This window comes from Petromyzon marinus, chromosome 43 (genome assembly GCF_048934315.1).
Source record: "Petromyzon marinus isolate PM22_M1 ecotype Great Lakes invasive population chromosome 43, UKy_Petmar_22M1.pri1.0, whole genome shotgun sequence".
In the NCBI taxonomy this organism is placed as follows: Eukaryota; Metazoa; Chordata; class Hyperoartia; order Petromyzontiformes; family Petromyzontidae; genus Petromyzon; species Petromyzon marinus.
Window position 1 is genome coordinate 4,749,252 of NC_133709.1, and position 27,881 is coordinate 4,777,132.

General features: G+C 51.2%; 2 protein-coding genes across 7 annotated transcripts in view; both read left to right on the forward strand.

The window, feature by feature from the left end:
- LOC116951486 (uncharacterized) overlaps nt 1–3,208 on the forward strand; it is a 29,367-nt gene extending 26,159 nt beyond the window's left edge. For all 6 annotated transcript variants that reach the window (XM_076073719.1, XM_076073718.1, XM_076073717.1 and 3 more), the window contains 2 exons: nt 345–419; nt 971–3,208. In XM_076073719.1, the coding sequence (XP_075929834.1) occupies nt 345–419; nt 971–1,037 (142 nt within the window). In that variant the 3' untranslated portion in view covers nt 1,038–3,208. The remainder of the gene's footprint in view (nt 1–344; nt 420–970) is intronic.
- Nucleotides 3,209–4,826: 1,618 nt separating this feature from the next.
- On the forward strand, nt 4,827–27,812 carry VPS35L (VPS35 endosomal protein sorting factor like). The gene is made up of 31 exons (XM_032970137.2): nt 4,827–4,919; nt 6,293–6,392; nt 6,947–7,162; nt 8,048–8,164; nt 8,862–8,892; nt 9,131–9,204; nt 9,839–9,967; nt 10,229–10,313; nt 11,203–11,277; nt 12,084–12,180; nt 12,337–12,384; nt 12,916–13,009; nt 13,553–13,630; nt 14,535–14,657; nt 14,773–14,819; nt 15,023–15,134; nt 16,083–16,199; nt 17,161–17,214; nt 17,807–17,887; nt 18,354–18,416; nt 19,075–19,160; nt 19,294–19,374; nt 19,771–19,834; nt 20,387–20,485; nt 20,931–21,008; nt 22,274–22,388; nt 22,687–22,826; nt 23,569–23,734; nt 24,518–24,636; nt 25,585–25,731; nt 26,342–27,812. The coding sequence occupies exons 1-31, from the start codon at nt 4,903–4,905 to the stop codon at nt 26,438–26,440; spliced, it is 2,952 nt and encodes a 983-aa protein (XP_032826028.1). The 5' UTR covers nt 4,827–4,902; the 3' UTR covers nt 26,441–27,812.
- Nucleotides 27,813–27,881: the final 69 nt, after the last annotated feature.

Below are 27,881 nucleotides of genomic sequence, written 5' to 3' on the forward strand. Positions count from 1 at the left end.
ATCGCTGTACTCCCGGTCAATAAACCCACACACATGCATGTGGGTTTAGTGAACAAGAAACCACCCAACACACACACACAAACCCCACATCTCATAACACCACCGACCCAGTAAACATGGGCCAACGCTGGTCCAACGGTTCCAACCGCATGCCAAAGTTGGCCCAATACTACACGTTCGCAGGGAAGGCACCTGCACGGCCAGGCGGGCGACCGAACCGACGGCGCACGTTGCACGCCAGGCACATTTCACGGCTACGGCTGGCCCCATGCTTGCCCCTGACCCCCCAACCCCTGCCTCACCCCCCCACCCCCCCTTCTATCTTTCCTCCACTGCTGCTGCAGGTATTTCCGCAAGAAGCCGCTGAAGGAGGACATCACCGGCCTGGACGACAAGCAGGGGGAGACACCAGCCTACAGGTGCCCCCCGCGAGCGAGCGAGCGAACAAGCGATGTGTCCCGCCGGCTTCGCCTTTAATACGAGTTCCACATCGTCTGCAATCGCATCACCTTTTATTTGCCGGCCACCGCTAACGTCGGTGGCGAGTGTCATTTGAACACGTCCTTCACCAACCCACCCTGACCAGTGTGCTATGTGTGTCCAAACAACTCCCATGACCAACATGGCTTGGGGAGGCTTTCATTCAGCAGTGGACCGACAAACGGCTGTAAACATAGCATGTAGGATTTGGCACGCATTTGTAATCCGGGTGTGGATTTTCGGGTTAGGTTCGGCCGCTTGCTGAGAAGTTATGTTCTCCATCCTCAATGACGCGCCACAACTTCTGAAGATGCTTGCAGTAGTGCGTTGGCGAAAGCTTGAGAGAAGATATGCTCAATACACAGCTTAACCCGGACCACCACACTGGGCTGTAAATGTACTTTGTATGAATTCAACTCTGTTAGGTTTGCTACTAACACTGTCCCCGCATTCCCCACGATGCCCCTTCTCTTCCCCTCCTTCCCCTCAGCAACCCGGTTGTTGGGATGGATAACAACACATACAGCATACCCGTGCAAGGCTTCTCGGAGACCTAGGCCCGGGCGCGTTCATCCTACAAGACTCTTACGCCTGTCTCTAAAGGCCTCCAAGTCACCTTTAAAAACGAAAAAAAACAATTATCTTTTGGGTGTTCTTAAAAAGGGGTAACTTTCCTATAAACCCATTACCATTTTAGGCCCTGGATATGCTTTTTAAGGGCTGGCAATTTGCTTTAAACATTTTTTTATTTTATTTGGGGTGTTTGCACATTAAGGGCAGAATCGTAATGTTAGAAACACAGCGGTGTGAAGAAAATATTTACCTAATGTAAACAGTTATTTGCCAAAATAGAAGCACAGCCAAGAAACGTTCACTTGGGGGGGTCTGTGAGAGAACACACGTTCTGGCAAGCGGTGATACAAATGTGTGTCTGTATGTATGTGTTTGTGTGTGTGGAAGGTGGTGGCACAGTGGTTAGTTCACTGTGTCGAGTGTGCTTACTGGCCATGGCTAACATCAGTGGCGAGTGATATCTGAACCGGCCCTGGGCCTCCTCTGAACCGACCCTGGGCCTCCCAGGGCCAGTTCGTAGTGGCCTCATGCTACACTGCTGGGCTGGACAGCACTAGGGGCAGTCACCTGCAACCAAGATGCAGGGAGTGGAGTGGGACCTGCCAGTCCCTCCTAGCCTGCCACAAAGCCGGTGAAAAAGGCCCGGCACATGGGTCACAAAGACGTGCGATGCTCTGCACCCAGGCAGCTGGGGCAGACTGCATATTGATCAAGGTTATCTATAGACCTACGACAAGGTCAGGCCCTTTCCATTTTTTCTTTATCAAACAAGAAGAAAGAAATACATTGAAATAAAGAAGAGAGAAGAATGGGCGAATGATACAAGCCTGTGCAAGGCCAGGTCCATAAAATGCGAGGAAGATCGAACCCCAATCCTCTTTCATAGGTGCAGGTGGGATGGTCTTCAAGAGAAGTCTTCTCTGCATGGCCTGGCGACATCCTGATGAAATACCTAATAGGATTGTAGGTGCTGCTAGACTATTTAAAACATGACAGTTTTTGTTGTGTGTAAAAGTTTGTAGGTGAATATGACCCGGTGGCCCAGGTCTGGCAGCTAGAGGGTTCCAGGAGCTGGAACCGCTGATATTTTAAAATTCGAAACTGGTCTCAGCCACCTGTGATTAAAGTGGAATCTCAAGTGTCGCAAGTTGATGATCTCAGCACTGTCACACGTGATAGCCCCCCAAAAAACGATTGAATAAAATTTGGTTTTGCACTTGGTTTGGTTCAATTCCTGTTCCGAGCATTAGAATATTGGTTTGACTGCCACGTGATGAACATTACTTTGTACCACAGTGGATGGAAAAAGTGTTGCCCCCTAGGCTGAACATCAGAGGTCATTTGACGGTATCTCAGAAGTGGTTCTGTTAAGTCCACTTTCCCCGGGCCATAATTTAATATGGAGTTGCATTGCCCTACAAGAAGTTCCACATTGACTGTTTATCTCATAAAATGACCCTGCTAGCGGGATCAAATTAGGTAAGGGACATTTTTGGAGACAGAAATATCATTGCCATGTTAAATGAGTGGAATTAAAATAGATTATCACTAATCTCCACACAAGATATGGTCATATGTGCCATTTATTTTACATAATTTGGCTTTTGAGTTATTTAAAGCAATATAAATGTTGACTACCATTCGCCAAACATTTATCTGTAGCAGGGCACGTGGGAAATTGCAGCACGACGTAGTATGTGGATTAAAAAAATAAGTTACCTAAAGGGAGCTCGGAAAAAAAGTTCTGTGATATTTTTTGCGGCTCATTGCTCTAACACAGAGAAATGCAACTGCTATAACTTGGCGAGTTGACAAATGGACACCTCTTCATCTCATGACAAGACGACTGGAATACAATTGGGAGAAAAATATTTTCAAAGTGCTTGTTTCGCAAAGAGTGCTTTGTTGAACGCCGAGTGCGTGTGTTGTATGCTTGGTGATGGATTAAAGGGTTACAGGAGCCTGCTAGCGAGTGCGGTAACATAGTTTGACATGTAATTCTTCTTATAGGTAGACTGAGATGCACACGTGATTATTCAATTTACAAGTGAGACGTGTATTCTGTATATTATGGATTGTATTTTTCTGCATAAGCTACCTATCACTTGTACACAATGTGCCTTGATTTGAATAAACCATCATATAAAGAAATGCATTTTTCGTGTCCCGTGGGTTATATACCGGAATAAAACGAGCAGCCACCCCTCAAAACGAAAAATCATCTCTGTAAACTGATTACGGTGGTGCAGTGGCTATTACTGGTAGGAACGAAGTTGTAAACTGAGTGTACCAGCCTGCAATAGATAATGTGTCCGTCCGTCCGTCCCCTTTCAATACTTTAACGAAGTGAAATCTCGTGCTGTTGGGTGTAAAATCAGCAATAGACAGCGCAGAGACTTGATATGTCTTATGCTGGTAGGAATAAGGATTTCACCATGCCATTCCTCTACAGAGGTTAATTTGTCCGAAGAACCCTCAACGATTTTGAGGGCAAAAAGGTGGGAAGACGCTCTCAATTTGCACAATTTTACGTAACAATGTCATAAAATTGCGCAAAATTCCAATGTTCCTACCAGCCCACCCTGCAGGGACCTGTTTCTTGGACCGTTTCGTGAGCCTCACATTTATCTTACATCTTTGCAACGCTTAACTGCCTTAACTCCCTTATTGATCTGGAGCTATGACAAGTCTTATCTATAACCGGCCCTGCGCCATTGCTTCGATTGTGTAAGCCGTCCCGCGCTCGGGCGCCAGGCGTATTCGAAAATTCCCCTCGAACCTCAATATGAAGAGGTGTTATGCTTAATGTAATTTGTGAGACCGTTTTAAATAATCTAAATCTAGAGGTAAATCGTCTGAAATGACAACATCTAGAGGTAATTACCCCCCACCAAGACCTATAAGGTCGCACCCATTACGCAAAAAGTGCTTGTCACAAATGAACCACAATACCTTGTCGATCTTGTCAAGGATCATAAACGATCACGCGAATGCCGGTCATCCTCGCAGCAGCGGCGGCTTTTGTCTTTAAGATGTTTTTCTTGTTCGTGTTTTTGTTTTTTTTGTTTGTTGTGGTTGCACCCGATTCAAGAGCCGAATGGTTCACAGGGCTATACCAAAATAAACTGAACTGAACTGGCCATTGAACAAAGACGGTCACCGCATTGCAGGCTTTCAGATACACTTCTGTGGCCGTCTGGAACGCTCTTCCTTCCGGTATTAGGAAGCTACTGGAGCTTATGCACTTTTAAATCTGGATTGAAAACTAACTTCTTTCGAACTGCTTTTTGTGCTGAGTTTGTTGTCCTCCCCCCACACCTTCGATGAGCACGGTTGGCGACGTATGGTGGGAAAGAAGTTAAACAAAGAGAAGGATCCCCCGTAACAGGCTGTTGGGACAAGTGCTGTTCATGAACACCTATGAAGGCCGGCACGACACACGAGGGGGTAGCCAGCACCACGCCCGGCCGCCTTTGTCTCCCCAATTGCAATGTTTTTACGCCAGGTACTCATTTGAGGCTGAGTCGACCTAGGGGAGGCCCAGGACCGGTTCAGATAATCGTCACCGGTGCTGGCCGTGAGCTGGAATCAAACCCGGGTCGCCAGATTCAAAGCGCAGCGCGCTAACCGCTACACTACCGCTCCCCACACGCACACACGCGCATACATACGCACACACGCACACACACACAACCCCCCGTAACGCGTTGCACGGGAATTCAAATTTTGGCGCCACCTGCTCTGACGTCACTGGGCCCCAACGGGAGGGGAGGGCGGTGGCTGCGCGCGGTGGGGGGGGGGCATCACGTGACCGCGCCGCTCACGTGACCGCGAGCGCGGACAGCAGTCATGGCCGCCGTGCAGTGGTGAGTTTGGGGGGGGGGGGCGGCGCCCTCTCTCGCTTCTTCCGCTTCTTTTTGTAAGACCGTTGGCAACTTTTGTCACGAACGAACGCTGACGAAGGAGAACGTTTAAAAAAATACGTTGAGAATAAATTCAGAGGGGGTTCCCTCCCTCCCTTCTCTCTCTTCCACCCCGCGCGCCGGGTGGAGCCGTAAGCGACGCTGACGTTTTAAAGGGGCCGCGTGTAACCACCACCACCACCACCCACCCCGGTTTCTCTCTCGCATCATCATCATCATTATACCGCTGCTGTTGTTATTATTATTTACGAGTATCTAGAAAACGAATGAGATAAACCTTTTTTGTCGTAGTTAAGGTTAAGGCGCAATCCCTTACCCCTTCCTCGCAAAGCCTGAGCGGCGGTGTTGTCAATAAAGTTTAAAACAAACCCGGTCACGCGCGCTCACCGCTCGCGATCCGCAACAACAACAACGCCTTTGCCGCATTGTAAGGCGCACCCGCGGCAATTTGCTTTAAATTAATACGCGCGGGGTTGTGGGAAGAAAGAGCGCGTCTTGTAACAATATTGCGATGACGCGTCCTGACGAGAGACGCGACGTTTTAAACTCGCGAGGAGCCCGGCCTTGGCTCAACTTCGGCTGAAGTGCGAGGGACGGAAACAGTCGCCCACGCGTTGCACGACAGACCTCGAAGTGCTGCTCCTGATTTCAGCGTTATCATCGTCGTCGTCGTCGGCCGTGGTCAATCCACTGCTGGATGAAGGCCTTCCCCTCCCCTCCCCCCTCCCCTCCCACGCCCGTCGCCATCTGTCACGATTCTGCGGTGCAATGATCCACCCGTAATCCGTCCTCCCGATTAACACGGTTGGCTACGTACGGTGCCAAAGACGCTCAACATATGCATCGGCTCCATCTCCTCTTTGGTCGTCGAGTGCCTCGGGACTGATTACATTCCTCGGCTGCCACTCCTTCACTGTTCGCGCACCGTAAGCCGTCGTCCCTTCTATCGACGTGCCATTTGTAATAAATGAGAAACTGGTTGGAATCCGCTTGGGGTGGTTTTATGCAACGTTGTACCGTGATGGAGCACGCGCCTTCTGTGTTCAGCGCTGGCCTTGCAAATGGTGGGGTCAGGTTTGGGGGTTGAGTTAAAGGATGTGTAACAGGGATGGAACGGGGGTTTTGCAGTTGCTGTGTTCTTTACGACGTTGAATGTTCGCTTTGCCCTGTCATTCACGGAGCGCGCCCGTGAAAGACCCAATTTCCTGAAACCGGTGCTGCATGCATTAACAGTTGTGGTGCCGCAGCAGCAACAGCAGCTATGGCCTTTACGTGACCTCGTATCTCTGTGACCTCGCGACCTCCGTGACCTGCAGGCACGCACGAAACCGTGACTACGCGCGGGAGCGTGAGCGCGCAGGGCTGGAGGCGCTGCCCGTGGAGCCTGGCGAGTACCACCCGCTCAAGCCCATCACGGTGAGGCCCCACGTGGCTCCTGACCCAGAGCACCCAGGCCTGACCCAGAGCACCCAGGCCTGACCCAGAGCACCCAGGCCTCTCCCGGGTCTGGGCACGAGGGTCACGGTTGGCCCTCTCTTTAGCCCTGGCTCCTGCTGTACCTGTTTTTACCGCGTGCACACATGCAAGGGAATGGTTTTTCGTGCCCCTCTGTTACAGACAGCAAATGCATTCAATCTTTCGACCTTTAGTTAAAAAGAGTTGAAAATCATTTCAATCACCGCTCGGATCACTCTAGTGAACACAATGAAACTCATGTTGGGCAGCCTGGAAAGCACAAATGCAAAAACTGTTTGTTTTTTGCCACATCTTTCAAGTGTTGTATGTAGGTTAAATTTTTTTGGCACCTTACGAAGCCAACCGTGCTTTATCGGAGTGTTGATACTGTCACGTCAAAATCAGCGTTAAATGTATTTGCTGGAAACTAAGGGGTCACAGTAATTTTAAAGACCAAAGTCCAGTTTACCAAGTCAATTGACTCTTGTTCCCCTGCTGTCCTCCCCTTGGGTCAGGTGACCGAGTCAAAGGGCAGAGCGGCAAAGGCTGGGGCACGCAAGGGCAGCACGTCTTCGCTCTCCACGTCGGCGTCCACTCCATCGTCAGCGGCGCCCGCCGGGGCTGCTGTGCTGCTGGACCCGCTGATGTCCGCCCTGGAGGGCAGCGACCCCCTCACACAGATTGCCATGGCGTCCGCTGAGCCTTTGGGGGCAGTGGGGGACCCCAACAGGGTGAGATCCAAGCCGATAGCTGTAGAACATGGTGCAAGTTTGTTAGGCAACAAAACCCTTGATGGATATTCAATCGCATTGTGGCCCAGTAGCCATAAACCGCTGAAATAAGGCCCTCTCCCATGTTGTCTCAGTTATGCAAATGTTGTGGATTTGCTCTCCAACACACCGGTGTGCTGTACTAGTAACGAATTGGAATGTTCTGTTTACGTGATAAACCTTACTAATTGGCTGTGTCGGGTGGTGGCGGGTTTAACGACATTTATATTTATGCAATCTAACCCAAACAAACCTATAGTGTGGATGGTATTGGTCGCGAAAGCCTACGTGTTAAAAAGTGGGGGGCGGTGTTTGACCATACTTTTCCACACTGGTCAGGACTGTTCCAGATAATTGCCACTGATATGTAAAGCTGTTGATGGGAATTTAACTCAGGTGGCTGGGTTCATAGTGAATAATTCTAAGCGATGTGCAACTGCTCCATCACCACACGTTCAATTATGGGCCATATGAACTTTCGTTGCATTTTGTCATCATTGACTCTGGCGTTTTAGCTTGGGTAGGGTTTGACTTGGAGGTGGCCGGGTTGCCCAGGCGCTGATACAGTCTTAGAGCATTGAGCTAGCTCCACTGAGATTCTGGGTTTTGGAATCTGGGTATCCACCTATGAATGACTGCACGAAACAACCCGGAATATTTAGTTTTAATATATTTTACATTTGGTATTCATGCTTTCCTTATGGCGCAAGGCTATCATGAAGACACAATCAGTTGACTAAATTAATTATTTCTCAGAAGGTAACTTTGCTAGACAACATCACAACCCTTCATGTCCAATGCTGTGCCGTGCTGTATCTGTGTTGCCACCCCGCTGAGCGCTGGCAGGACGGGGAGCAGAGGAAGCGCGGTGCCAGCACGGGCTTGGGGAGCGACTTCCAGAGCTGGGCCCAGAAGCGGCCTGAGATCCTGGCACGCTACACCACAGTCGAGAAGCTCTCCCTGGTACACATCCCTTGCCCCATCAACTCACCCAGGGGAAACAGGGAGGAGAGGGAAGGAGACAGGAGAAGGGGTGAGAGAGACAGGTTTAGAGGGACTGGGACGAGGATAAATGGGGAAACGTGGGAGCGTTATTTCATTGTCACACACGCAATTGTAACGTTCAGGGTTGTGATTTTAGTCTCTTTTTAAAATTGTTTTATTTCTCTTTTGTTTTGTATAATTTGCACATTTCATCAAGCAGTGTATTGCCCTTTTGTCAATCCACTGCTGGATGAAGGCCTCCCCATGCTGTGTTGATTGTGGGGCTTGTTTGACTATACCTCACCACTCTGGTCAGTGCAGTATGGTAAAGGGGGACCCAGGTCTGCTTCAGACACTGCTCGCCACTGATGTTAACCCTGGACAGGGATTTGGTTTAGATAGCTGGGCTAAATAGTAAAGTGTGCTAACCACTGCACCACCACTTGGTTATATTTGAATAGAACTTGCATCTGCGTCGTTTAAGCTATTTTAACATTCTTTAACCGATGCTTTAGCTATGTTTTATCACATTTAAAGCGCTTTGAGTCACCCTGGCGTGAAGGATTCCGCGATTAAACTCATGAACAGTAAACATAGGAAACTGGTTTTAATTGATGCATCTACGTATTGACATATACCTAGTAGTTATGTGTGTGCTAATGTTGTGTCTTCACAGAGGCTTTCCATGGGAGCAGACAAGGATTCAGGTTAGTTTTGATTGCATCGGTTAGTCGTTTAAGGCGACTCCAGGAAGAGTCTTAAGTAGCTCTGCCGAAAATTATGTGTCGTGCACCCACATCCCGATTCTTGTGTTTGTGTAAAGCCTGTACGCGTGTGAGCTGCCGATTTGTGTGTATGTGAGATTCTGGTCCGTGTGTGATGTTTGTGTGTGTGTGTGATGCTTTGTGCGTGTGTGCAAATGCTGTTGCATACTCGCGCCCCTAGGGAGGCATGGTGCGGGAGCTGCTGTTCCCGAGAAGGTGAGGAGCCGCCTGGAGGAGCTCGATGACCTAGAGGAGGTGAGGACTCACTGTGGCACCGTAAACACTGGCTTCAAAACAACGGCAAGGCATATATACGTGCGTCAATGGAGAGGGGCAAACCGAGGACAGAGTATCCTGGCCAACCAGATAGTGGCACTACCCCTAATCATGCCTGACTAGCCAACCAGCCACTTGTAAGATCCCAAACTTTTACCCTACCTCAATCAATCACTAGTAATATCCCGACTCTTAACCATAACCATCGAACCACTCCACAACTACTGAACATGTGAAAAAGACCTTTATAGGTTATTGGATTCCCCTAGTATAAATACATATTCATATTCTGATTAGCCAATCAGCTACTAGTACTTTCCCTCCCACTGACCATAGCACTAAACACCTAGCAACCAGCAACTAGTATTATCCATTAACACTGACACCAACTTTCCAATCAGCCACGAGTACTATCCATTACTTCTAGCACTAGCCCTCCCACTGGCCCAACTCGTTCCCTTACCCCACCTCCGGATCCATTTCGGACTTTTTGTTCGCTTTTCAGTTTTGCTCGTCATCACGGCCCCATGGCTGATGACGGCAGTGATGGTGCTGACGACGATGATGACGACGCTTATGATGACGCCGGTGTCGATGTTTTGGCGGAGCGCAGGGGTCACAGAGGGAGATGCTGAACCTGAGCACGCAGGAATACGTGGGCCGCGTGGAGGAGCAGGGCCAGGCCCTTCGCGAGGCCTGGGCCACTGACCAGAAGGTCAAGGCCCTCAAGATCGTCATCCAGGTGAGAAGGCGATGATGATAGAAATACTTGAAAAGTGGTTAGTTGATAAACATCCGGAAGAAAGAGGCATTAACACACATGTACAAGTTTACGTACGATGTTTTTCCCTCGGCAATGGATGAGGCAAGGATAGAATATTTGGAGGTGCTGGTGGACCAGATAGACAAATGAGGCGGTTCTGGAAGAATTGTGAATAGAAAACACATTCCTGTTTAAACCCGACTCTTGTCTCTTTCCGCCCCCAAACTCACCCTGTCCCAGTGCTCCAAACTCCTCTCCGACACCAGCGTCATCAGCTTCTACCCCAGCAAGTTCGTCCTCATCACGGACATCCTCGACACCTTCGGTGAGCCCCGTCCTCGCCCTCGTTGCGACATCGAGGGTCCCCGTCTAGTCTCAAAAGTACCACGAGTGTGTGTGTGTGGGAGTGCTCCCACTTTTTTTTACCGTATTCTCCGGATTATAAGATGCTTTACGTGACTTTACCGAAAGAACCAAAGAAGATGAATCCTTGCAGTCACGAAAGCTTTAAATCGAAATGCTTTGGAAAGTCGAGCCCACCCAAAAAACGTGTGCATAGTGTCAATAGCGTTGTACAAATCTGCTCACTCGCACACACCTACTGGGCTATAAGATGCACCGCCAGCTTTTGATTTAGAGTACAGGAGGGAAAATTGCATCTTATAATCCACAGAATAAGGAAATAAAATGATAATGTAATTGATCCAAGAGAGTCTCACTGAGTCTAAAGACAGCAAACTCACCTGCTGGCAGTATAGTCATCTTTAGCTTCAGCTTGCTCCATCATGCCTCTTGTAAGCTGTGGGTGTCATCAGACCTGTGGTCAATTACTATTACAGCAGCAGCAATTACATTGTGATTGCAATTGATTAAAAATGACACAATTACAATTACACTTGACGCTAGGTCTGGTCGTTGTTAACCCGTGGCGGACTGCAGGCTGGAAGAATGCGCAGCATTCATTCTTCCCCCGCACCTCCGATTAGGGGTGGTTGGCTACGTACGGTGCGAAAGAAGCTCAACATACATGCAGCATTGCTACGGGGAAAACTTGCCGTCCTATACGAGCCAATAGAAGACGCACGCACGGCGTGTGTGGAAAGCGTCCCAATCGTCGCTCACGAATACAGGGCATCTCTGTGTCCGACACTGCTGCTTAAAATACGTATTCCATGGTGCTTTTTTTGTACGCGCGCGCGTGTGTCTGGTCGCAGGCCGCCTGGTGCACGACCGCATTTGGGCCATGTGCAACGAGGGTCGACCGCCAGGTGCCCCTGCCCTCTCTCCAGGTGAGACGAGCTAGCTCCGTCGGTCCTCGTCATTTTCAAATCGTGTCTTATCGTGCGGCATCGGTCCACGTGAGAGCCGGCGGAGTGGTCGTTTACGATTTTTATATCTCACGGTTTCAGAGCACAGGCCCCAAAGGACTTCAACACATCAAGCTGCCAGCAAGAAACAGGGCTGCTGACGTTGTAATAGATGCGAGTTGAGCTATTTCTTGAAATGAAGAAGGGTTACGAGAACTTGGGGAAAGTTTGATGATGGCAGGGAATTACCAGGGTGGAGCTGTGCGAGGGAAGAAGCCGAAGGAGAAGTGTCGTGACCTGCAGTGTGCTGGTTGAACATAGTATGGACGATACGGAAACAGTCTGGTAGGCCGAGTCCTCACCATGGCACGAGGAATCAACGTAACCATAGTAGTAGCGATAGAGGAGTGATCAAATACTAAACTATTGGTCTATGTTTCAGTTTACCAGGTAAGGTCCACTGAGCTATGTAGCTCTTTTTCAGAAGCGACCTGGTTACACATGATATCCCAACGAAGTGGCTTATCCTGTGGAAATGTATAGCAGCCAATTACTCGAAATGCATGTCGAGGGAAAAACTGGAGGACGCGGAAAACAATCCACGCGCACCACGGGAAGAGAGACATGCAGACTCCAAATATACAGCAGGTGTCAGGGTCAGGATCGAACCCACGACCTCCTGTATACGGGGCGAGATAGTTAACATAAAGAGGCAACTGGCCGCCGGTGATCGAGTGACTGGAGTGAACCGTGCGGTCTTGCCTCGCGTGTGCTGTGGCGTCGGGTAGACTCCATACGCCCGGAGTTGGTCCCGGACTCCGCACGTGAGACCTGCCTCAACTGGTTCTACAAGATCGCCTCCATCCGCGAGCTGGTGCCGCGGCTGTATCCTTAACGGCGAGATGCGGCGCACAGAAAATCCGCCTTTCTCTCCCTGCACCTTGCCCGAGTCATTGTCGCCGACGGCCAACGCACGCGTAACGCAACCACACACGCGTCTACATTGTCGACCGCGATCCCTGACACCTGACCGTACCGCAGCTACGTGGAGGCGGCCATACTGAGGTGCAGCCGCTTCGTCAAAGCGAGGTAATCGGCCGCGTGGCTGCGCGATGCAGGGCTGCGGGCGCACGCCCTGCGCCACGTGTTTACGTGTACTCGGGGTGGCCAAAGGCGTTTGGTTGTCTTAACTTCGTGCTGCGTTGTCCCCTGTAATCGAGTTGCTGTGCCTTGCGACGTACACCACGTGAGTTTCCGGACTCACTTCTTTAGAACTGCTTTTGTGTTTAGTTTGCTGTCCTTCGCCGCACCTCCGATTGGCATGGTTGGCTACGTACGGTACAAAAGAAGTTCAACGTAAATACTTACATTCCGGTGTCCCACATGTTACTGGCATCCTGCGTGTTTACGCAATACCCCATGCGTTCACGTCACGCCTTCTGTGTCCACGCCGTCTCTGCGTTCACGTCGTATCACGTGTGTTTTCGTCGTACGCTTCCACGCGCTCGCGTCACTGCTGGCGTTCACGTTGTGCCTTGTGCGTTCACGTCATGCTCCCCGTGCTGACGTAATCTGCGTTGTGTTCACACCGTATCCCGTGCGTTCATGCCGTGCGTGCAGTGGTTTCGAGGAGGTGCTCCCACGGCTGGCGGCCATGCTGCGCGGCGTGGGCGACCCTCTCGTCGCCATGTTTGCACGCGCGTACATTTGCCGGGTGAGCCACTCGGCCTGCACCTGCACTCCTGTACCCCCCACCCCCCGCAGCTCCCCCCCACCTCGGGAGCACTGAGACAGTGACATCAGAGCCATAGACGGAGGTGGCAGCAGAGGGGTTCTATTAGACTCGTAATCATTTACCCTCCCTGTGATTCGATCAATTGTCACGATTAGTGACCGCGATTCCTTTTAGGAATCGAATTTTTTTTATTCCACGTGTTAACACCCCATTTGTATTCCCTTGCTTTTTTCCCCATCTCGTTTGTATTATTTTTTTTTCCCCGCTCCATTAGCCTAAGCTTAAAATTAGAAATCACTTTGCGTGTCATTTGGACGATTCTTAAATAGTTGATGCTGACGTTCACGATTCTAATGCACGCATCAGCGTGAGAATCAAATTTCAATCGACGCATCGTCGCAAACCTGCTTCCTCGACACTTCACACGATGACCTTTGTTACTGCAAGCCGACGAATCGCTTAGAACCGCTGTGGTGCTTGTTACTGTGCCGCTGCGTTGTGGCGGCCCGTGCTGTGGCGCAGGTGGGCGTGGAGGGGGCGCCGCACCTACGTGAGCTGCTCACTTGCAACTTCTTCGACTTCCTGCTCACCTTCAAGCAGGTGCGAGGGTGTGAGCGGCCGTGGCATCTGCGAGCTGGCGGCTGCCACTGGGTGGAGAGTTGTGGGGTCATGGGCTTTGGTAAAAAGTGCTGAGGTGATGCCGCTGATGTCCTGGGATCCAATGCGGGCAGCTGCTCGTTATTGAATGGGTTCTCAAGTGAAGTAAGTTGATGGTCTCGGCCCTGTCACAAGTGATAGCCCAAATGAAATAGGTTGTTTTGAATTTGATATTGCACTTAATTTGGTTCAATTCCTGCTCCCGATTATTACAATTCTGGTCATGTGATTAATATATTGCCCCCCACTGTGTACGTCAGAGGTCATTTGCCGGTATCTCAAAAGTAGTTCTGTTCAGTCCGATTCTGCAGGCCATAAATTAACATGGGGTTGCACTGCTCTACAAGAGTTCTAAAGTGATTGTGTGTTTGGATTTAAAGCTTTCGTGACTGCAGGGATTCATATTCTTGGTTCTTTTCTTATTTCCCTTCTACTTGACTTTCCCGAAAGAACCAATAATTTGATTGTGTGTCTCATAAAAATGAGACTGCTAGTGGGATCACATTATGTGAGGAAAATTTTTGAAGACAAAATTACGTTGAAGCATGTGAGCTAATGCCCAGGCCCTGTTTTCTTCCGTACACTCTTACTGGCATGCTCACACGCTCGCTCGCACCTACATACATGTGCTCTACACACTTGCACGCTCATGCACTCACACACTCATACACGCACGTTCATACACACACACACCCTCGCATGCTCACGTACATACATACACGCTCACACGCACATATGCATACACGTACACACACGCGTGTGCACATGCACCCCCATGCACACGCAACCACGCGCTCACAAACACATGTGCGCGTACACTTCCTGTCGCACCCCTGTCTCTTTACAGCTGCAAAGTAACAGCGTACAGAACCTCCTGGCCACGCAGGGCCTGGACATGCCCATGTACCTCACCCTGTACTCACCTGCTGTCGACTGGGTGCTGCAGTGCCTGGCCTACCGAGCGCCAGAGGTCAGTGGGCCGACCTCTACCTTGGGTCACACCGCCAGGGTCATGCTGGGTCACCATTGGGCAGGGGGTGCGACTTGTTTGGTTGACGGGGTGTTGTTCTATTTATCGCCCTCAGGCTGTGCTCGTGGAGATGATGGAGAGATGCAGAAAAGTTGGAAACAGGTCATGACACCTCCCCCCCCCCTGCCCCCCCCCCCGATTGCTCTGATTGATCGTTGCCCGTTGATATTGCATTGCACTTATTGATCGTGAGCTAAGTAAGTGTCCTGCTGCGTGAACTGTACCGGAAGCTTAAGTGCGGCGTTCATTTTGCACGCCCCTCCTTCCTTTTCCCGTTCCCACAATCCCCCTCTTGTTGCGAGCAGTGGGCTGCTGCTCAACTCCATCATGTCGGCGTTCCGAGCAGAGTTCATCGCCGCTCGCACGACCGCCCTCATCCCCATGATCAAGGAATGTGACGATTCTGGCTTCCCTAAGGTGCCACACCGCACCCTCCCCTCCCCTGATTCCCCCAACCCCACTGAATCCACCCCACCGCCACCGTCCAATCTGCACATGTTTATGTACGTATGTACGTTTAATTTATTTCGCATCGTACGTGGCCAACTGTGCCAATGGGAGGTGCACACAGACACAGAATTGTGACAATATACTTTATGTACCCCTGAATAGATTCGTCATCGTCGTCATCATCATCGGCACCATCTCTCGGTCCGTAACAGAAAAAGGCGCAGCCCTGCAATTGCTTGCCCACGCCACTGCTGGCAGAAAGGCTTCCTCTAGAGGGAGTACCAGAGAGCTCCTAAAGAGAGAGGAAAATGTTTAACCTCCACCCCTACCCTCGCCAGACCTATTGAATGAGGTATGAGTACCCACACTTTACCCCAGGAAATATCCCCCTCGAGTGCTAAGCAATTGGAGACATCCGTCGCAGGGACACAACTGCAATATGTATACCGAGGGCAGTTATTGACGGTGGACCGGGATCGAAATGATAGATAAGCAAGCGGACGAAAGCAGTTTTGAGTGCTGTTTGGAAGCTTGCTTGACAACACTGAGGCAGCGCGGTCAGGATTTGATTGCGTTATGGCTTCCCACGCAGAGCCCTTTTCCACTGTGCAACCGACCCGTGCCGGAGCCGTTCCGAGCCGGCACAGCGCGGTCCAGCAAGCTCCAGAACGCGAGCGCTTGCCGCTGACGTCACGCAAAAATGAACGGGGGTCGATTAATCCCCTCTCTCGCGGCCCTGCTGGGCCCTGAGCCAGATTAAGATTTTAGGCCAGCGTATAGCTTTTGGTCCTGGCTCGGATCCGCAAAATAGCGAGAGGAACGGGTTGGGGGAGGGAGTGGGGCGGGAGGGTAAGGGGGTGGTGGGTGGAGGGGGTTATGCGTGTTCCCTTGCTTCTCGTGTTGGGTTGCTGGCAGCATCTTTTGTTCCGGTCGCTGGGGCGAAGCCTGGCGTCAGCCGACCCCCCCGAGTCGGACCGCCTGCACGTGCTCAACGAGGCGTGGAAAGTCATCACGAAGCTGCGCAGCCCCCAGGTTCGACGCTAACGTGGCACTGACATGCTCGTGTGTTGAGGAAATTTGCAACGTGATAATGATGATTTAACAGGGTGTGTTATCGTTGCACAGATTTCAGCCGTTGTGCTGTTGAGGTCTCTGATGTGTTTTTGGGTTGACACTTGAGTCATGTTTGGAGTTTTCCTCCCGGAGTATTTGGCTGCTATAAATATCGACGAGATAAGCCACTTTGTTGTGCTGCCATTTACTGCCAGGTCGCTTCTGAAAACAAGTTATATAGCTCAGTGGGCCTGATCAGGTTATAAAAAAATATAGCATGAGTGAGGAATGATGGTGACCTACACCCCCATTGATTGTAGCCATCTATGAGCTGCCTTCTATGACCTCTTGTCCCTAGTGTTGGCTCTAAATATTAACCTTATTACGTGACTTTAATGCGCGAGTGAATCATGACGATGTAATACTTGGGAAGGAGTGATTTGAGGGCATGCGCCAGATGAGCCCACGAACAACATTGGGTTCATGTGACGCCTGCAGCCACTAGGGGCGCTGCATTCACCACATGGTTAATGAAGGAATCGATCTTGAATGGAATTGTCCCCAATCAGTGACAGCTCATAATCGTGAAGGGGCCGTAGCATTATATACCCATTTACAACATTATTCACTTTCACGTAAAAAAAACGTTTTATTTTACCAGGTAAGGCCCACTGAGCTATATAGCTTTTTTTCAGAAGCGTCCTGGCCTCAAAAGATCACTCAACAAAGTGGCTTGTGGTGTGGAAATGTATTGACATTGCTGTAATTATACAAGTTGAATGGCAACGTCTGCCGTGAAATCCAATTCGAAATGCCGTCGTGGTCTATGAAATTCTGCGATCCACATTGTCGACCTGTGCTGCCCCAAACCCCCCCCTCCCCCACCTGCCACCACCCCCCCCCTCACCCCCTACTCTCCCTCACCACGATGCGCTCGCAGGATTACATCGGTTGCGCCGAGGCGTGGATGGAATACACCTGCCGTCACTTCACGGTGCGTTTCCTCTCCACGCACACCACCGCACGTGTCACCGTGGTGGCTCGCAGTTCACCGGGCTGCATGTGTGCGTGTTTTGCTGGTGGAGCGGTCACGCAGTGGTTTAGCGCGCTGCGCTGTGAACCCAGTGACCTGGGTTCCATTCCCGCTCACGGCCAAGATTGGTGAAGAATATCCGAACCAGTTCTGTGCCTCCCGTTTGTCGACTCGGCCTTAAACGAGCACCTGGTGCGATGTGTTAACATCACCAGGCGTGGTACTGGACACACACCCCTCTCATGTGCCATGCTGGCCTTCATAGATGCCCGCCAACATCACTCGCACCAGCAGTCTGTACAAGTTTACGGAGGATCTTTGTCTTTACTCTTTGGTTTTTTCGGCAAAGTCACGCCTCTCTCTGTGTCCCCTGATGTGTCTGTGTTAATTCTGTACCTGATGATGATTGCTTGTGTTGCAATCGAAACGTCGTATGCTATTATATATTTAAATTTTTTATTATTTCCACGTGACTTTACCGAAAAAACCAAAGAGTAATTCCTGCAGTCACTAAAGCACCAAATCAAGTTCGATCTTTGTCTTTGTTCCTCAGCAACGCGAAGTTAACACCGTTTTGGCCGACATTATCAAGCACATGACTCCTGACCGCGCGTTTGAGGAGGCTTACCCACAGGTAATGCATGCAGGCGCGCACCCCCCGCACACCCCGCACACCCCGCAAATAATAATCGGACAACAAAAAGATTTCATCAGCCGCCGATCACTACTGGCCGGTGGTGACTTCTCCGCCGACCGGCGGTGACGTCTCTGCAGGCCGGTGGAGTCGTCATCACCGGCCGGCGGAGACGTCTCCACTGACCGGTGATGAGGTCTTCCACTGGTCACCTATTCTCCTATGTTGCGCCCATGGTCTGTAACTCCCTTCCCCCAGCCACATGTGCTTTTGACTCCCCTACCCCTATTCAACTGCAGTCTGAAAAACCATCATCGTTTTCTCTGCCTATGCCTCTGTTATTTTTTTCAACGCGGCGGTCGGATTTGGACACCCGGCTACATCCTTCGTTTTATTGTATTGAGGAATTGAAACTGATTCGATTGAAGACTGCATGAGGGTTAACTCGGCGTGTCTCATGGTGCAGTTGCAGTCCATCGTGTCCAGGGTCTTGAAATATTTCCAGGACTTCTCCACGCTGTTCGCCATGGTGAGTGAGTGCGCGGCGTCCTCCAAGTGGCATCAGCCGCCCAGGTCGGTGAAACGGAGAGGGACTCTTCTTGAACGTTGGCCAAATTGTGTACCTTAAAGGTAAAGGCGGAGGCCTGCAATTATTTGCTCACGCCACTGCTGGCAGGAGGGCCTCCACTCGAGCGAGCACTAGAGATCGTCTAGAGCTGGGGTGAGGAACGTTTTGTCTGCCAAGGCCCATTTGGACATTAATAACATCATTTGCGGGCCATACAAAAGTATCAGCTTAAAGATGAGCCTGTTATATTTGGTCAAACATTTAATTAACTCACCCCTAATGTGATGGCTGGAACTGACAAATGATTTCGCGAGCCTTATATGTCCCACGGGCCAGACATTCCCCACCCCTGGTCTAGAGAGTATTTTGGCGTGCTCTTCCATTTTGGCCAAGACATCGTGGAAGAGGTGGGAGTACCCACACTTTACCCTACCAACCACACATGACCTGCTGCTGATCGACTGACTCTGGTGTACTGATGTATACAATATTAGAGCTTTTAGTTTTCTTAGAGTCTTCTTCGGCATCTCACCGAGCTGTTGGCAAGGAAACGGGAGCTGCCTTACAATGGTTAGTAGCAAAGATTCCTTTTCTGACTGCGTCCCTGCTTCATCCCCAGGACAAGTTTCTGCCATTTCTGGACATGTTCCAAAAGGAGCTTGTCAAGGTGGAGGTGTGCAAGATGGTAACGGAGGCCTTTATCAAGTGAGTAGCTTCAAGGCCTACTCACCCCTCCCTGTGTCCATTCACCCCTCGTTCAGTCTACTCAAGCCCACGGCAGTGTCGGACGTAACCGGGCTTGCGTTGCGGTGTGATGTGATGCTTCGGCAATGCACAGGCATCAGCGGGAGGAGACGCGGGACCCCGTGATCGTGAATGCCTTGATGAGCGTGTGCAAGACCATGCACGACTCCGTCAAGTAAGCACCCCACACCTACCTCCTCGTCGTGCCATTGTCATTGGCACCTCTTCACCACCGAAGCCTGCTCCCATTTGGAGCCGAGGGCACTGTCCAGGGTAGCGTGGTTACTCGTGAACGTCATCGCCGTCAGCAAACGTCGTCGTTGTCAACAGGTGGTTATTAGTTGCTGGTCTCTTCTACCGCCACTCTTCGGTTGTCGTGGGATCGTTCGGCATCATCCAGAATTAACGCGAGCGGGAGGATGAGGACAAACAGTTGAGCAACTTCTGAAACACCGCCTGCGATCGCCGTTTTCCCGTGTTCGCGACGGCCGTGGTGGTTGTGGTGGCTTGGGCTGACCGACGCCGGCACTCCTCCGCACATGACGAGGTGGTCTCCGGTCTCTCGTTGCAGCGCGCTCTCCCTGGACGATGAGAGGAGAGTCATCTCGGCGTTCACTTGCGGCTTCATCCGCATGGTTGGCACCACACCCACTCGCTCCTACGGTCGACCGTGCTGTTCTTTGCTCGTTCGCTTATCGAGGATAGCCGAGCCATTCCTTGCGTGATGTCGCGCACGCAGTGCTCAATCACTGGCAATTAAAAAGGGCAATTTTATTAAAATTTCTTAAGCGTCATTTTAGTCGTGTCATGTCATATGACGCATGTTAGGAAGTCTTGACGAACGTGCATTGTGGAACGGCTCGCAGGAGCAGATATCCCAACTACCACTGAGATCCGTTCAAGTTACCTTTTTTATTGGCTCTTTCGGAACGCCCTTTCTTACACGCACTGCAAACAATACGGTTTATTCTCAGAACTGGAATTTAGCCGTAATAAATTTAAAACTTAAATTGTGTGTGATGGTCTGTTATGTTGTCATTGGTGACTGGGCTGAGACCATCAAGTTTCTTTACTCGAGAACCTGACTCAGTCATGGGTGTCTGAGACTCAGAAGTTCCCGGTGGAACCAACTCATTGCTTAGACATTTGAGCCACACAATCGCCTCTTGCTGTTTGTTGTTATATAGATCTCATTTGGCCGGGACTTTGAGCAGCAGCTGAGCTTCTACGTGGAGGCACGTGCCACCTTCACCAACCTGGAGCCAGTGCTCGTCGCGCTCATGCATGTGAGGACCCAGCCACCCCTGCTCACCTCGCAAGCCCGTCGGTGTCACTAACCTGCGTCAGTGGGTCCGTGTCACCAGCTTGTACTAGCCCGTCAGCGTTGTGCGCGAGTCTCTGCGTTTCAGCCTTTCTCTCCACACGCCTATGCTCCTGTGTGTGTACGTGTAAGGGTTTGAGGGTGTATGTGTCCGCGTGTTGGCTGGGTGTGCGAGTACGTGTGTGTTGTGTCTCTTTGGATGTGTATTTACACATGCGTATGTGAGTGTATGCATACGCGTATAATGATGTGTGTGTGTGTGTGTGCGTGTATATGTATGTGCGTGGCCTGGCACAAGCGCCGTGGTCACATCGCCACAACACTTGGTTGTTGTATGCGCGTGCGTGTATGATTGTGCCGGGCCCTGTGGCCACGCCGAGTCTCCCAGCCGCTGTCCGTTGTCTCGGCAGAGTGTGAACCGCCTGGCCATGGAGACGTGCCGTCTGGTGCGGGGAAACCACACGCGCAAAACGGCGGCGTTCGTGCGGGTGAGGGTCCCCCGCACTGAACCGTTCCCCTATCCATCACAGGGTTAAAGCCTCCGCAAACTAAACAACGTGCCCCTCCAGTCCCGGGTTGTCTTAATCATCCCTCCTCGCCCCTTCGGGGTAAATCCAGATTTATGGTTCCATCCCTACTTTGTTTTCCTATCTCAAGTTTCGTTCGTTGGTCGGCGGTCGTTCCGAGCGATCAACATGAAACACCTCCTCTCGCCGAGTGGAGGAAAGCCCGACAGAAACGCGGCATGGTATTAAAAATGTTTCTTTTTTACCAATTTTTGTCAACTTGCGCCATGATCCTCATGTAACGAGGCGACATGTCCTTTGTAACTTTCAAAGTACAGTGCATTGCCCTGTGTGAGAGAGCAGCCTGTGGAAGGCGATATCACAGAATTACATTACTAGGGGGTTCACTTTCCTTTGTGCCTTTTTACACACGCAAAAATTCATCGTATAACAGTCAAAACATACATTTTTTTCATTGTGAGAGATGAAATTTAACCCAATTTAGTGTTTTTTTGTGTGCATTCATTGATGACCAGACTGAGACCATCAACACCTTCGATTAGCACGGTGTGAAATGAATTAAATATCCATAAACTCACCACACTTGACAACCCAGTTTAATCGCGGGCAGCTGAAACCCAGAGTCAAACCCCAGCTTCTCTGGGGAAGCGGCTCGGTGCCTCTGACCCCAGAACTGCCTGGTCACGTCCCACGGTGGCAGAGAGGAAGTTGGAACCGGCCGCCATCACGAGCGCAATGTTTTCCAGAATCCCGGCCTCGGTTTGCGGTCGGCGAGGACGGTTTAAACGGGACGGGGCCGCGACGAGCCGCGTATTCTAACGGCCCGTGCAGAACCTCGATGCGATTGGCCGGAACGGGGCCGGCTGAACCGCGTCTGTGGTCGAGTAATGAACTCTCCCAGGGCATCTGTTAGCGGGTTTGGCTTTTCGTGCCGGCCGCGGGCCCTAACATGATAATAATAATAATATACATGCATTGAGCATCATGAGCTGAAAATAAACAAAAGGTGTAAATCGAAGGACTATGGAGATTGCATTGGACAGAAGAAGCAGTCGAGGCAGATGGAAGGATATGGCGACTCGAGAAGAGGGCGCATACTAGAAGGGTATTGAGGAAGAAAAGTTGGTCAGCCCGAAGCCCCATGCCTCAATGGGACCTTTGTCTTCAAAGAAGAGACTGAAGTGCGACGTTCTGATGCTGTTGCTGCTGGTGCTGTGGGTGTGCAGGCATGCGCCGCCTACTGCTTCATCACGATCCCGTCGCTAACCAGCGTGTTCGCGCAGCTCATCCTCTACCTGCTGTCGGGACAGGTGGCGCTCGCCAATCAGTGCCTCTCGCAAGGTGGGCACCAGCGCCCCTTTGTGCACATATTAATGTTGAACTTCTTTCACCTTGCTCTGCCGCCCTGCCTCCTCACCCCTTCCCCGATTGGCCTCCCCAATCGCAGTTGTCTCATGTCGTTTTGTTTATTTTTGTTAAATTTACATCCGTTAGAGCTTCACAAATGATGCACGTGCGCGCGTTGGTCTGCGGGGGGCTCACACGTGTGTGCGCGTGTTTACATGTTCACGCGTGCGCTTTGTGCATGTGTTTGCACGTGCGTGCATGCGTGTGTTGGCACGCGTACGTGCGCGTGCAGCGGACGGGTTTTTCAAGGCGGCGATCGCGCTGCTGGTGGAGGTGCCGCGCTCGGTGATGGTGGACGGGAAGGCACGCCCCACGGAGCCCATGCTGCTTGAGTTCCTCTCCTCCTTCCTGTCCACGCTTCTCGTCGTGCCCGTGAGTGACTGCGGCCGTCACTCTCGCTCTGCATCTTCCTGGGTGTGCGTGTGTGAGTGGGGACTCGAGTTCGATTCCCGCTCACAGCCAACACTGGCGACGGTTATCTAAACCGGTCATGGGCCTCCCCTAGGTCGACTCAGCCTCAATTGAGTACCTGGTACGGTGTGTAAACATCGCCACAGGGGAGACAACGGCGGCCCGGCGTGGTGCTGGCCACCCACCCCCCCTCGTGTGCCGTTCCGGCCTTCATAGGTGCTCACTAACGGCACTCGCCCCAACAGTCTGTTAAGGCTATTCGGGGGATCTTTGTTTTGTGGGGACCAGTGGTGGAGCGGTTAGCGCACCGCTCTACAAATGCTCTCCAAACGCGGTGAAGGGAGTTTGCTTGCCGATCACAGTCAACATCACTGTCGAGTGAAAACTGAACCGGGCCTGGCTCCTTCTCCAGTACCTGTTGTGTTGTGCATACATTGCATCAGGAAGATAAACGCGGACATGCGTGTTAATTTATCTTGGATCATAACGGCTGGCAAAGTTTACTTGTTAACATTTTGAGTTTAGGGGCAGAGGAGGCGTGGTCCTTGCATCTTCAGCTAGCCTTTTCCTTTATCGTGTTGCTGACCACATCACCCCTTTGTGCACCATTCCGGCCTTAATAGGTGCTCGCCAACAGCACTTGCCCCAACAGTGTACAAGGGTACACGCGCCGTCTTTGCCTGTGCGTGCGCGTGCTCTGCAGGATCACCCCGAGCACAGCGTACTGTACCTGGTTCGGGGGCTGCTCAACGTGCTGCAGGACTACACCTGGGAGGAGGGCAGCGATGGGCGCGCACGTGCCTACCTCTCTGTCATGCACCTGCTGGCCGCCGCCAGCCAGGAGACATACCTGTACTCCATCAGCAAGGGTGCCTGCCAGCACCCACACAACAACACCTGCCTGCCCCTCGCCAGGCTAGGTGGCACGTTGAGGAGGGGTCATGTACAGCGGTGGAGGCTCCGCTGGCAGGAGGTCACGAGACAGGCCCACGTGTAATGGTTGTAATTGACCAGAGTGACTGGCCCGCAGATACGTACTCTGTGCTAGCTCTCTGTGTTTTAGCCCCCACCCACCCTGTTCGTTGTTGTCAGTGTGACTTCTCTGCCTGCCACTGTTGATGGAACCACTTCAGCGTCTTTCATTATCCCCCTTCTCAAACACCAGCATTGACACCGCTGGTAGGTGCGCAGCGATTTATTCCCACAGCGATTTATTTACCCCCAGCGATTTGATCGGTTGTCATCATAAGTGTTTGCGATGGAAGGATCAATTTGATTTTGTTTACTGTGAGCATATGAATTGATTTAAATCGGCGAATCAATGCGTAATTACATGCCCTAGGACTGATACTCGTCGTCAGCTCCAGGTCCACACATCTCACATCTGCCCATCTCCCAAGCCTGTGTCTGGCACATAAAAAAACAAAGATCCCTCGTATAGCCTGCATAGACTGTTGGGACAAGTGCTGTTAGCGAGCACCTACAAAGGCCAGCACGATAGGGTGACGTGGCTGGTTACCACACCCGGCCGTACCTTTTGTCTCCCCCGTGCGAATGTTTACACGCACGTACGCCCACGCACGCACGCTCCACCTCCATACTCCTGGCCACCTCGGGTGATGTTATTGCATTCCCTGTGTTCGCAATGGCAGTGGATTCGAATGACAGCCTCTATGGGAGCGACCCCAAGTTCCTGGGGGAGGTGGACCGGCTCTGCGAGACGATCCTGGGGCAGGTGTTGGACCAGCTGAAACTGCTGGGCAAGCAGGAGGCGAGTGGGATGTTTTATTTTTTTTCCCCCCTCAACATTTACCCAGGAAGACTGGGTGCCACGGTGGCGAGATGTTAACTACCTCGCCTGGTATATAGAATGTCTTGGGTTCAATCCCGACCCTCGACGCCTGTATATTTGGAGTTTGCATGTTTTCACCGTGGATTTTCTCCGGGTCCTCCGGTTTTTCCTTCCACCTTTAGAAACATGCGTTTAGAATATTCAGCTGCTATACATTTCCACATGATAAGCCACTTCATTGAGCTCTCATTTTTGTTGCCAGGTCGCTTCTAAAAAAAGAGTTATATAGCTCAGTTGGCATTACCTGGTAAAATAAAAAGTTTATTGGTTTATAGTTTGTTTTTTCAGGAGGGAACTGCTTGCTAAGATTCGCAGTTGGGGGTAACTTTTCTTTGTTTTTTCCAATAGAGTAATTTTTCAAATTTGGACCACAGTGTCGGCACACATGGCCTGCTATTTTTTCGGTATTTCACAATCTTTTCACGCCCACTGCGAAGCAGACTGAGTGCGTATTTATACGATTCATACATGCGCCGCATTAACCAGGGTGAGCGAGGGGCTTGAACCGCGAACCACTAGCAGAGCCAGAGTTCAGTGATCAATGTAATTGTGTTCATACATGTGCACATGCGTGTGTGCGGGGCAGTGTAGCGGTTAGCGCGCTGCGCTATGAACCCGGCGACCCGGGTTTGATTCCCGCTCACGGCCAACACCAGTGACTATTATCTGAACCGGTCCTGGGCCTCCCCTTGAGCGCCTGGTGCCGTGTTTAAACGTCGCCACTGGGGAGACAAAGGAGGTCGGGCGTGGTGCTGCACACCCCACCTCCTGGTGTGCCGTGCCGGCCTTCATAGGTGCCCGCTAACAGCACTTGCCCCAAAAAGTCTGTTGAGGCTACACGGGGGATCTTTGTCTTGTGCGCTGCAGCAATACAAGCGGCAGAGCGTGCTCGCGCTGGCGCTGCTGGATACGCTGCTGCTGCAGGCCGACCTGCGCAACAACAAGCTCAACCAGCTCGCCGTCAGCCTGTGGGGGCTGGCGCAGAAGCACGGCCAAGCTGACTCGCGTGCCCTGGTGAGTTTGGGCACGAACGGAAGGTGGGGGGGGGGGGGGCAGGCAGTTTGCTGCTTAGATCCACGAACGTGCATTTGTTGGACAAATATGTATGTATGCATGCGTGTTGAACTTCTTTCGCACCTTATGTAGCCAACCGTCCTAATTGGAGATGCAGGAATGTTTTAGTCATGTTTGCCCCCCCTGTCGACCCCCTCCCCCCACCGCTCCCTCCAGCAATTTGCTATATAACCACGATTCATGGGTCACGATTTCATTGAGGGATCTTTTACTTTTTGATCCCCATTTGTCTCGTGTGCACTTTTATTCGTCCTATAACTCTGCGTGCAGCAGGAACAGCGGCAGTGTACAATTTGCGCATCATTTACACGAATTATACACGATGCTCACGCGCACAATTTCTATCCCCGGCCAGCGACAGCCACGGTGACGGGCATGCTGCGTGTGCACGTGCGTCCATGTGCGCGTGTGTCCGTGCGCGTGTGTCCGTGTGCGCGTGTCCACGTGCGCGTGTGTCCACGTGCGTGTGTGTCCGTGCGCGTGTGTCCGTGCGCGTGTGTCCACGTGCGCGTGTGTCCACGTGCGCGTGTGTCCGTGCGCGTGTGCGCAGGCGCGGGTGCTGGAGCTGGTGCGGCGGCAGAGCGCACGCCCCGAGTTGGCTCACTTTGCCGAGCTGGCGCTGCGGATGTCCCCGCAGGGCCGGCCTTGAGGGGGAACTGCCCGGCGGGCCCAAACCCCCCCCCCCCCCCCCCCCCCCCCCGAGGTCGTTGATCGAGATGCTTTTCTCACGACGCTGACGAGACGGATCATTCACACGTCCACGCGTGCGCACTTTTAATTTTTGCCGCCACTCGCCAGAGGCTGCGCTCCGAACATTTTCATTTCCGATCGCTGCAGCCCCCGCGGGGCGTTTTTGCGGAAAGGAGGGAATTTAAGGCTGGAAGGTCCGTTCTGCGGAACTGGCCTTCGCAGCGAAGCGGTTGGTTTTCCCCCGCGGGTCGAGTCGTGGAGAGATGGGAGCACAGCGCCCCGAGCCGTCCATCCGTCCGTCCGTCCGTCCACTCTTTTGACATCGTTTGCACGCATAAATCAAGCTCAGTGTACGATTTTGATTTAATTAAAGCACATGAGTAATAACACCGGTGCACATCCACGTGAATAAAAACATTATTTCTTCATCGTTCCCTCAAGCGAGCAAGAACATTGTGCCATGAAAATAAACGGTGGCTTTTTATTCACAAACCATCTTATTAATCGTCTTGAGTGGCTTCACTGTCAGGATTAGAGCCAGGATTATAAGTCGGGCCTTAATTCTAACCCTGTTTGGTGTCGATGAGAGTTGTTGAGCTATTATTGCTATATCCATAATTGGTTTCAAAATGTATTTATCGATTACAAAGAAATGCAATTAGATAATCGAATCAAGTGCTATTTAGTAACATGCACCGACTGGCACGCGCTAATGTTCAAACTGCACCTACATACACGGCTAGTTTTTTTTGTCACATTCGATCATTACCAGCCATGATCAATCCACTGTTGGATAAAGGCCTTCCAAAGCCATCTCTTACGTTGTAAAAATTCACCTATCACCTGCACAGGAGCCGACTTCATCACTCCACCTCTGCAGTAGGCGTCCTCTTAAATGCGTTTTCTCCCTTGACTTCCACTCCGTGGTCATTCTCGACCATTGGCCATCATCTCACCAGTGACGTCTCCTGCCAAACGCCACTCATTAACAGTATGCCTCTTCAATGTGTTTAATCCATGTGTGTTCCTCGCCATGCTTCTTTGCACACTAATACGTTTTTTTCCACTTTATTTGATGTCTGTTTCTGATCCATGTGATGGCAGCTAATATACATTGATTAAAAACCTATATGATTTTGGCACGTTGCTTTTCCTTACCAAGTTCAGTTTTCCAAGAGCACTGCCAACCCCCTTGTTTCCACCCCATTTAACAATTTTGATCGTTGACCCGATTCAATAGCGATCCTCGGTACACATTCCTCTATAATTTCCAATTGTCCCCCCCATCCGAACAGATATCTCCCATTGTTTAATAAACCTGTTGTACCTGACCTGGGTTTTTTTGCTCGTTGATCCTAGCGTGCCCAACCTTACAGACAACAGTTGAGTTTCTGTATCTG

Excerpts from the sequence above, each read along its gene's own strand:
- VPS35L (XM_032970137.2), top strand. Across the intron at positions 13,631-14,534 it reads TCCTGCTCACCTTCAAGCAG|CTGCAAAGTAACAGCGTACA; the intron begins GTGCGAGGGTGT and ends GTCTCTTTACAG. Across the intron at positions 22,827-23,568 it reads CCACGCTTCTCGTCGTGCCC|GATCACCCCGAGCACAGCGT; the intron begins GTGAGTGACTGC and ends CGTGCTCTGCAG.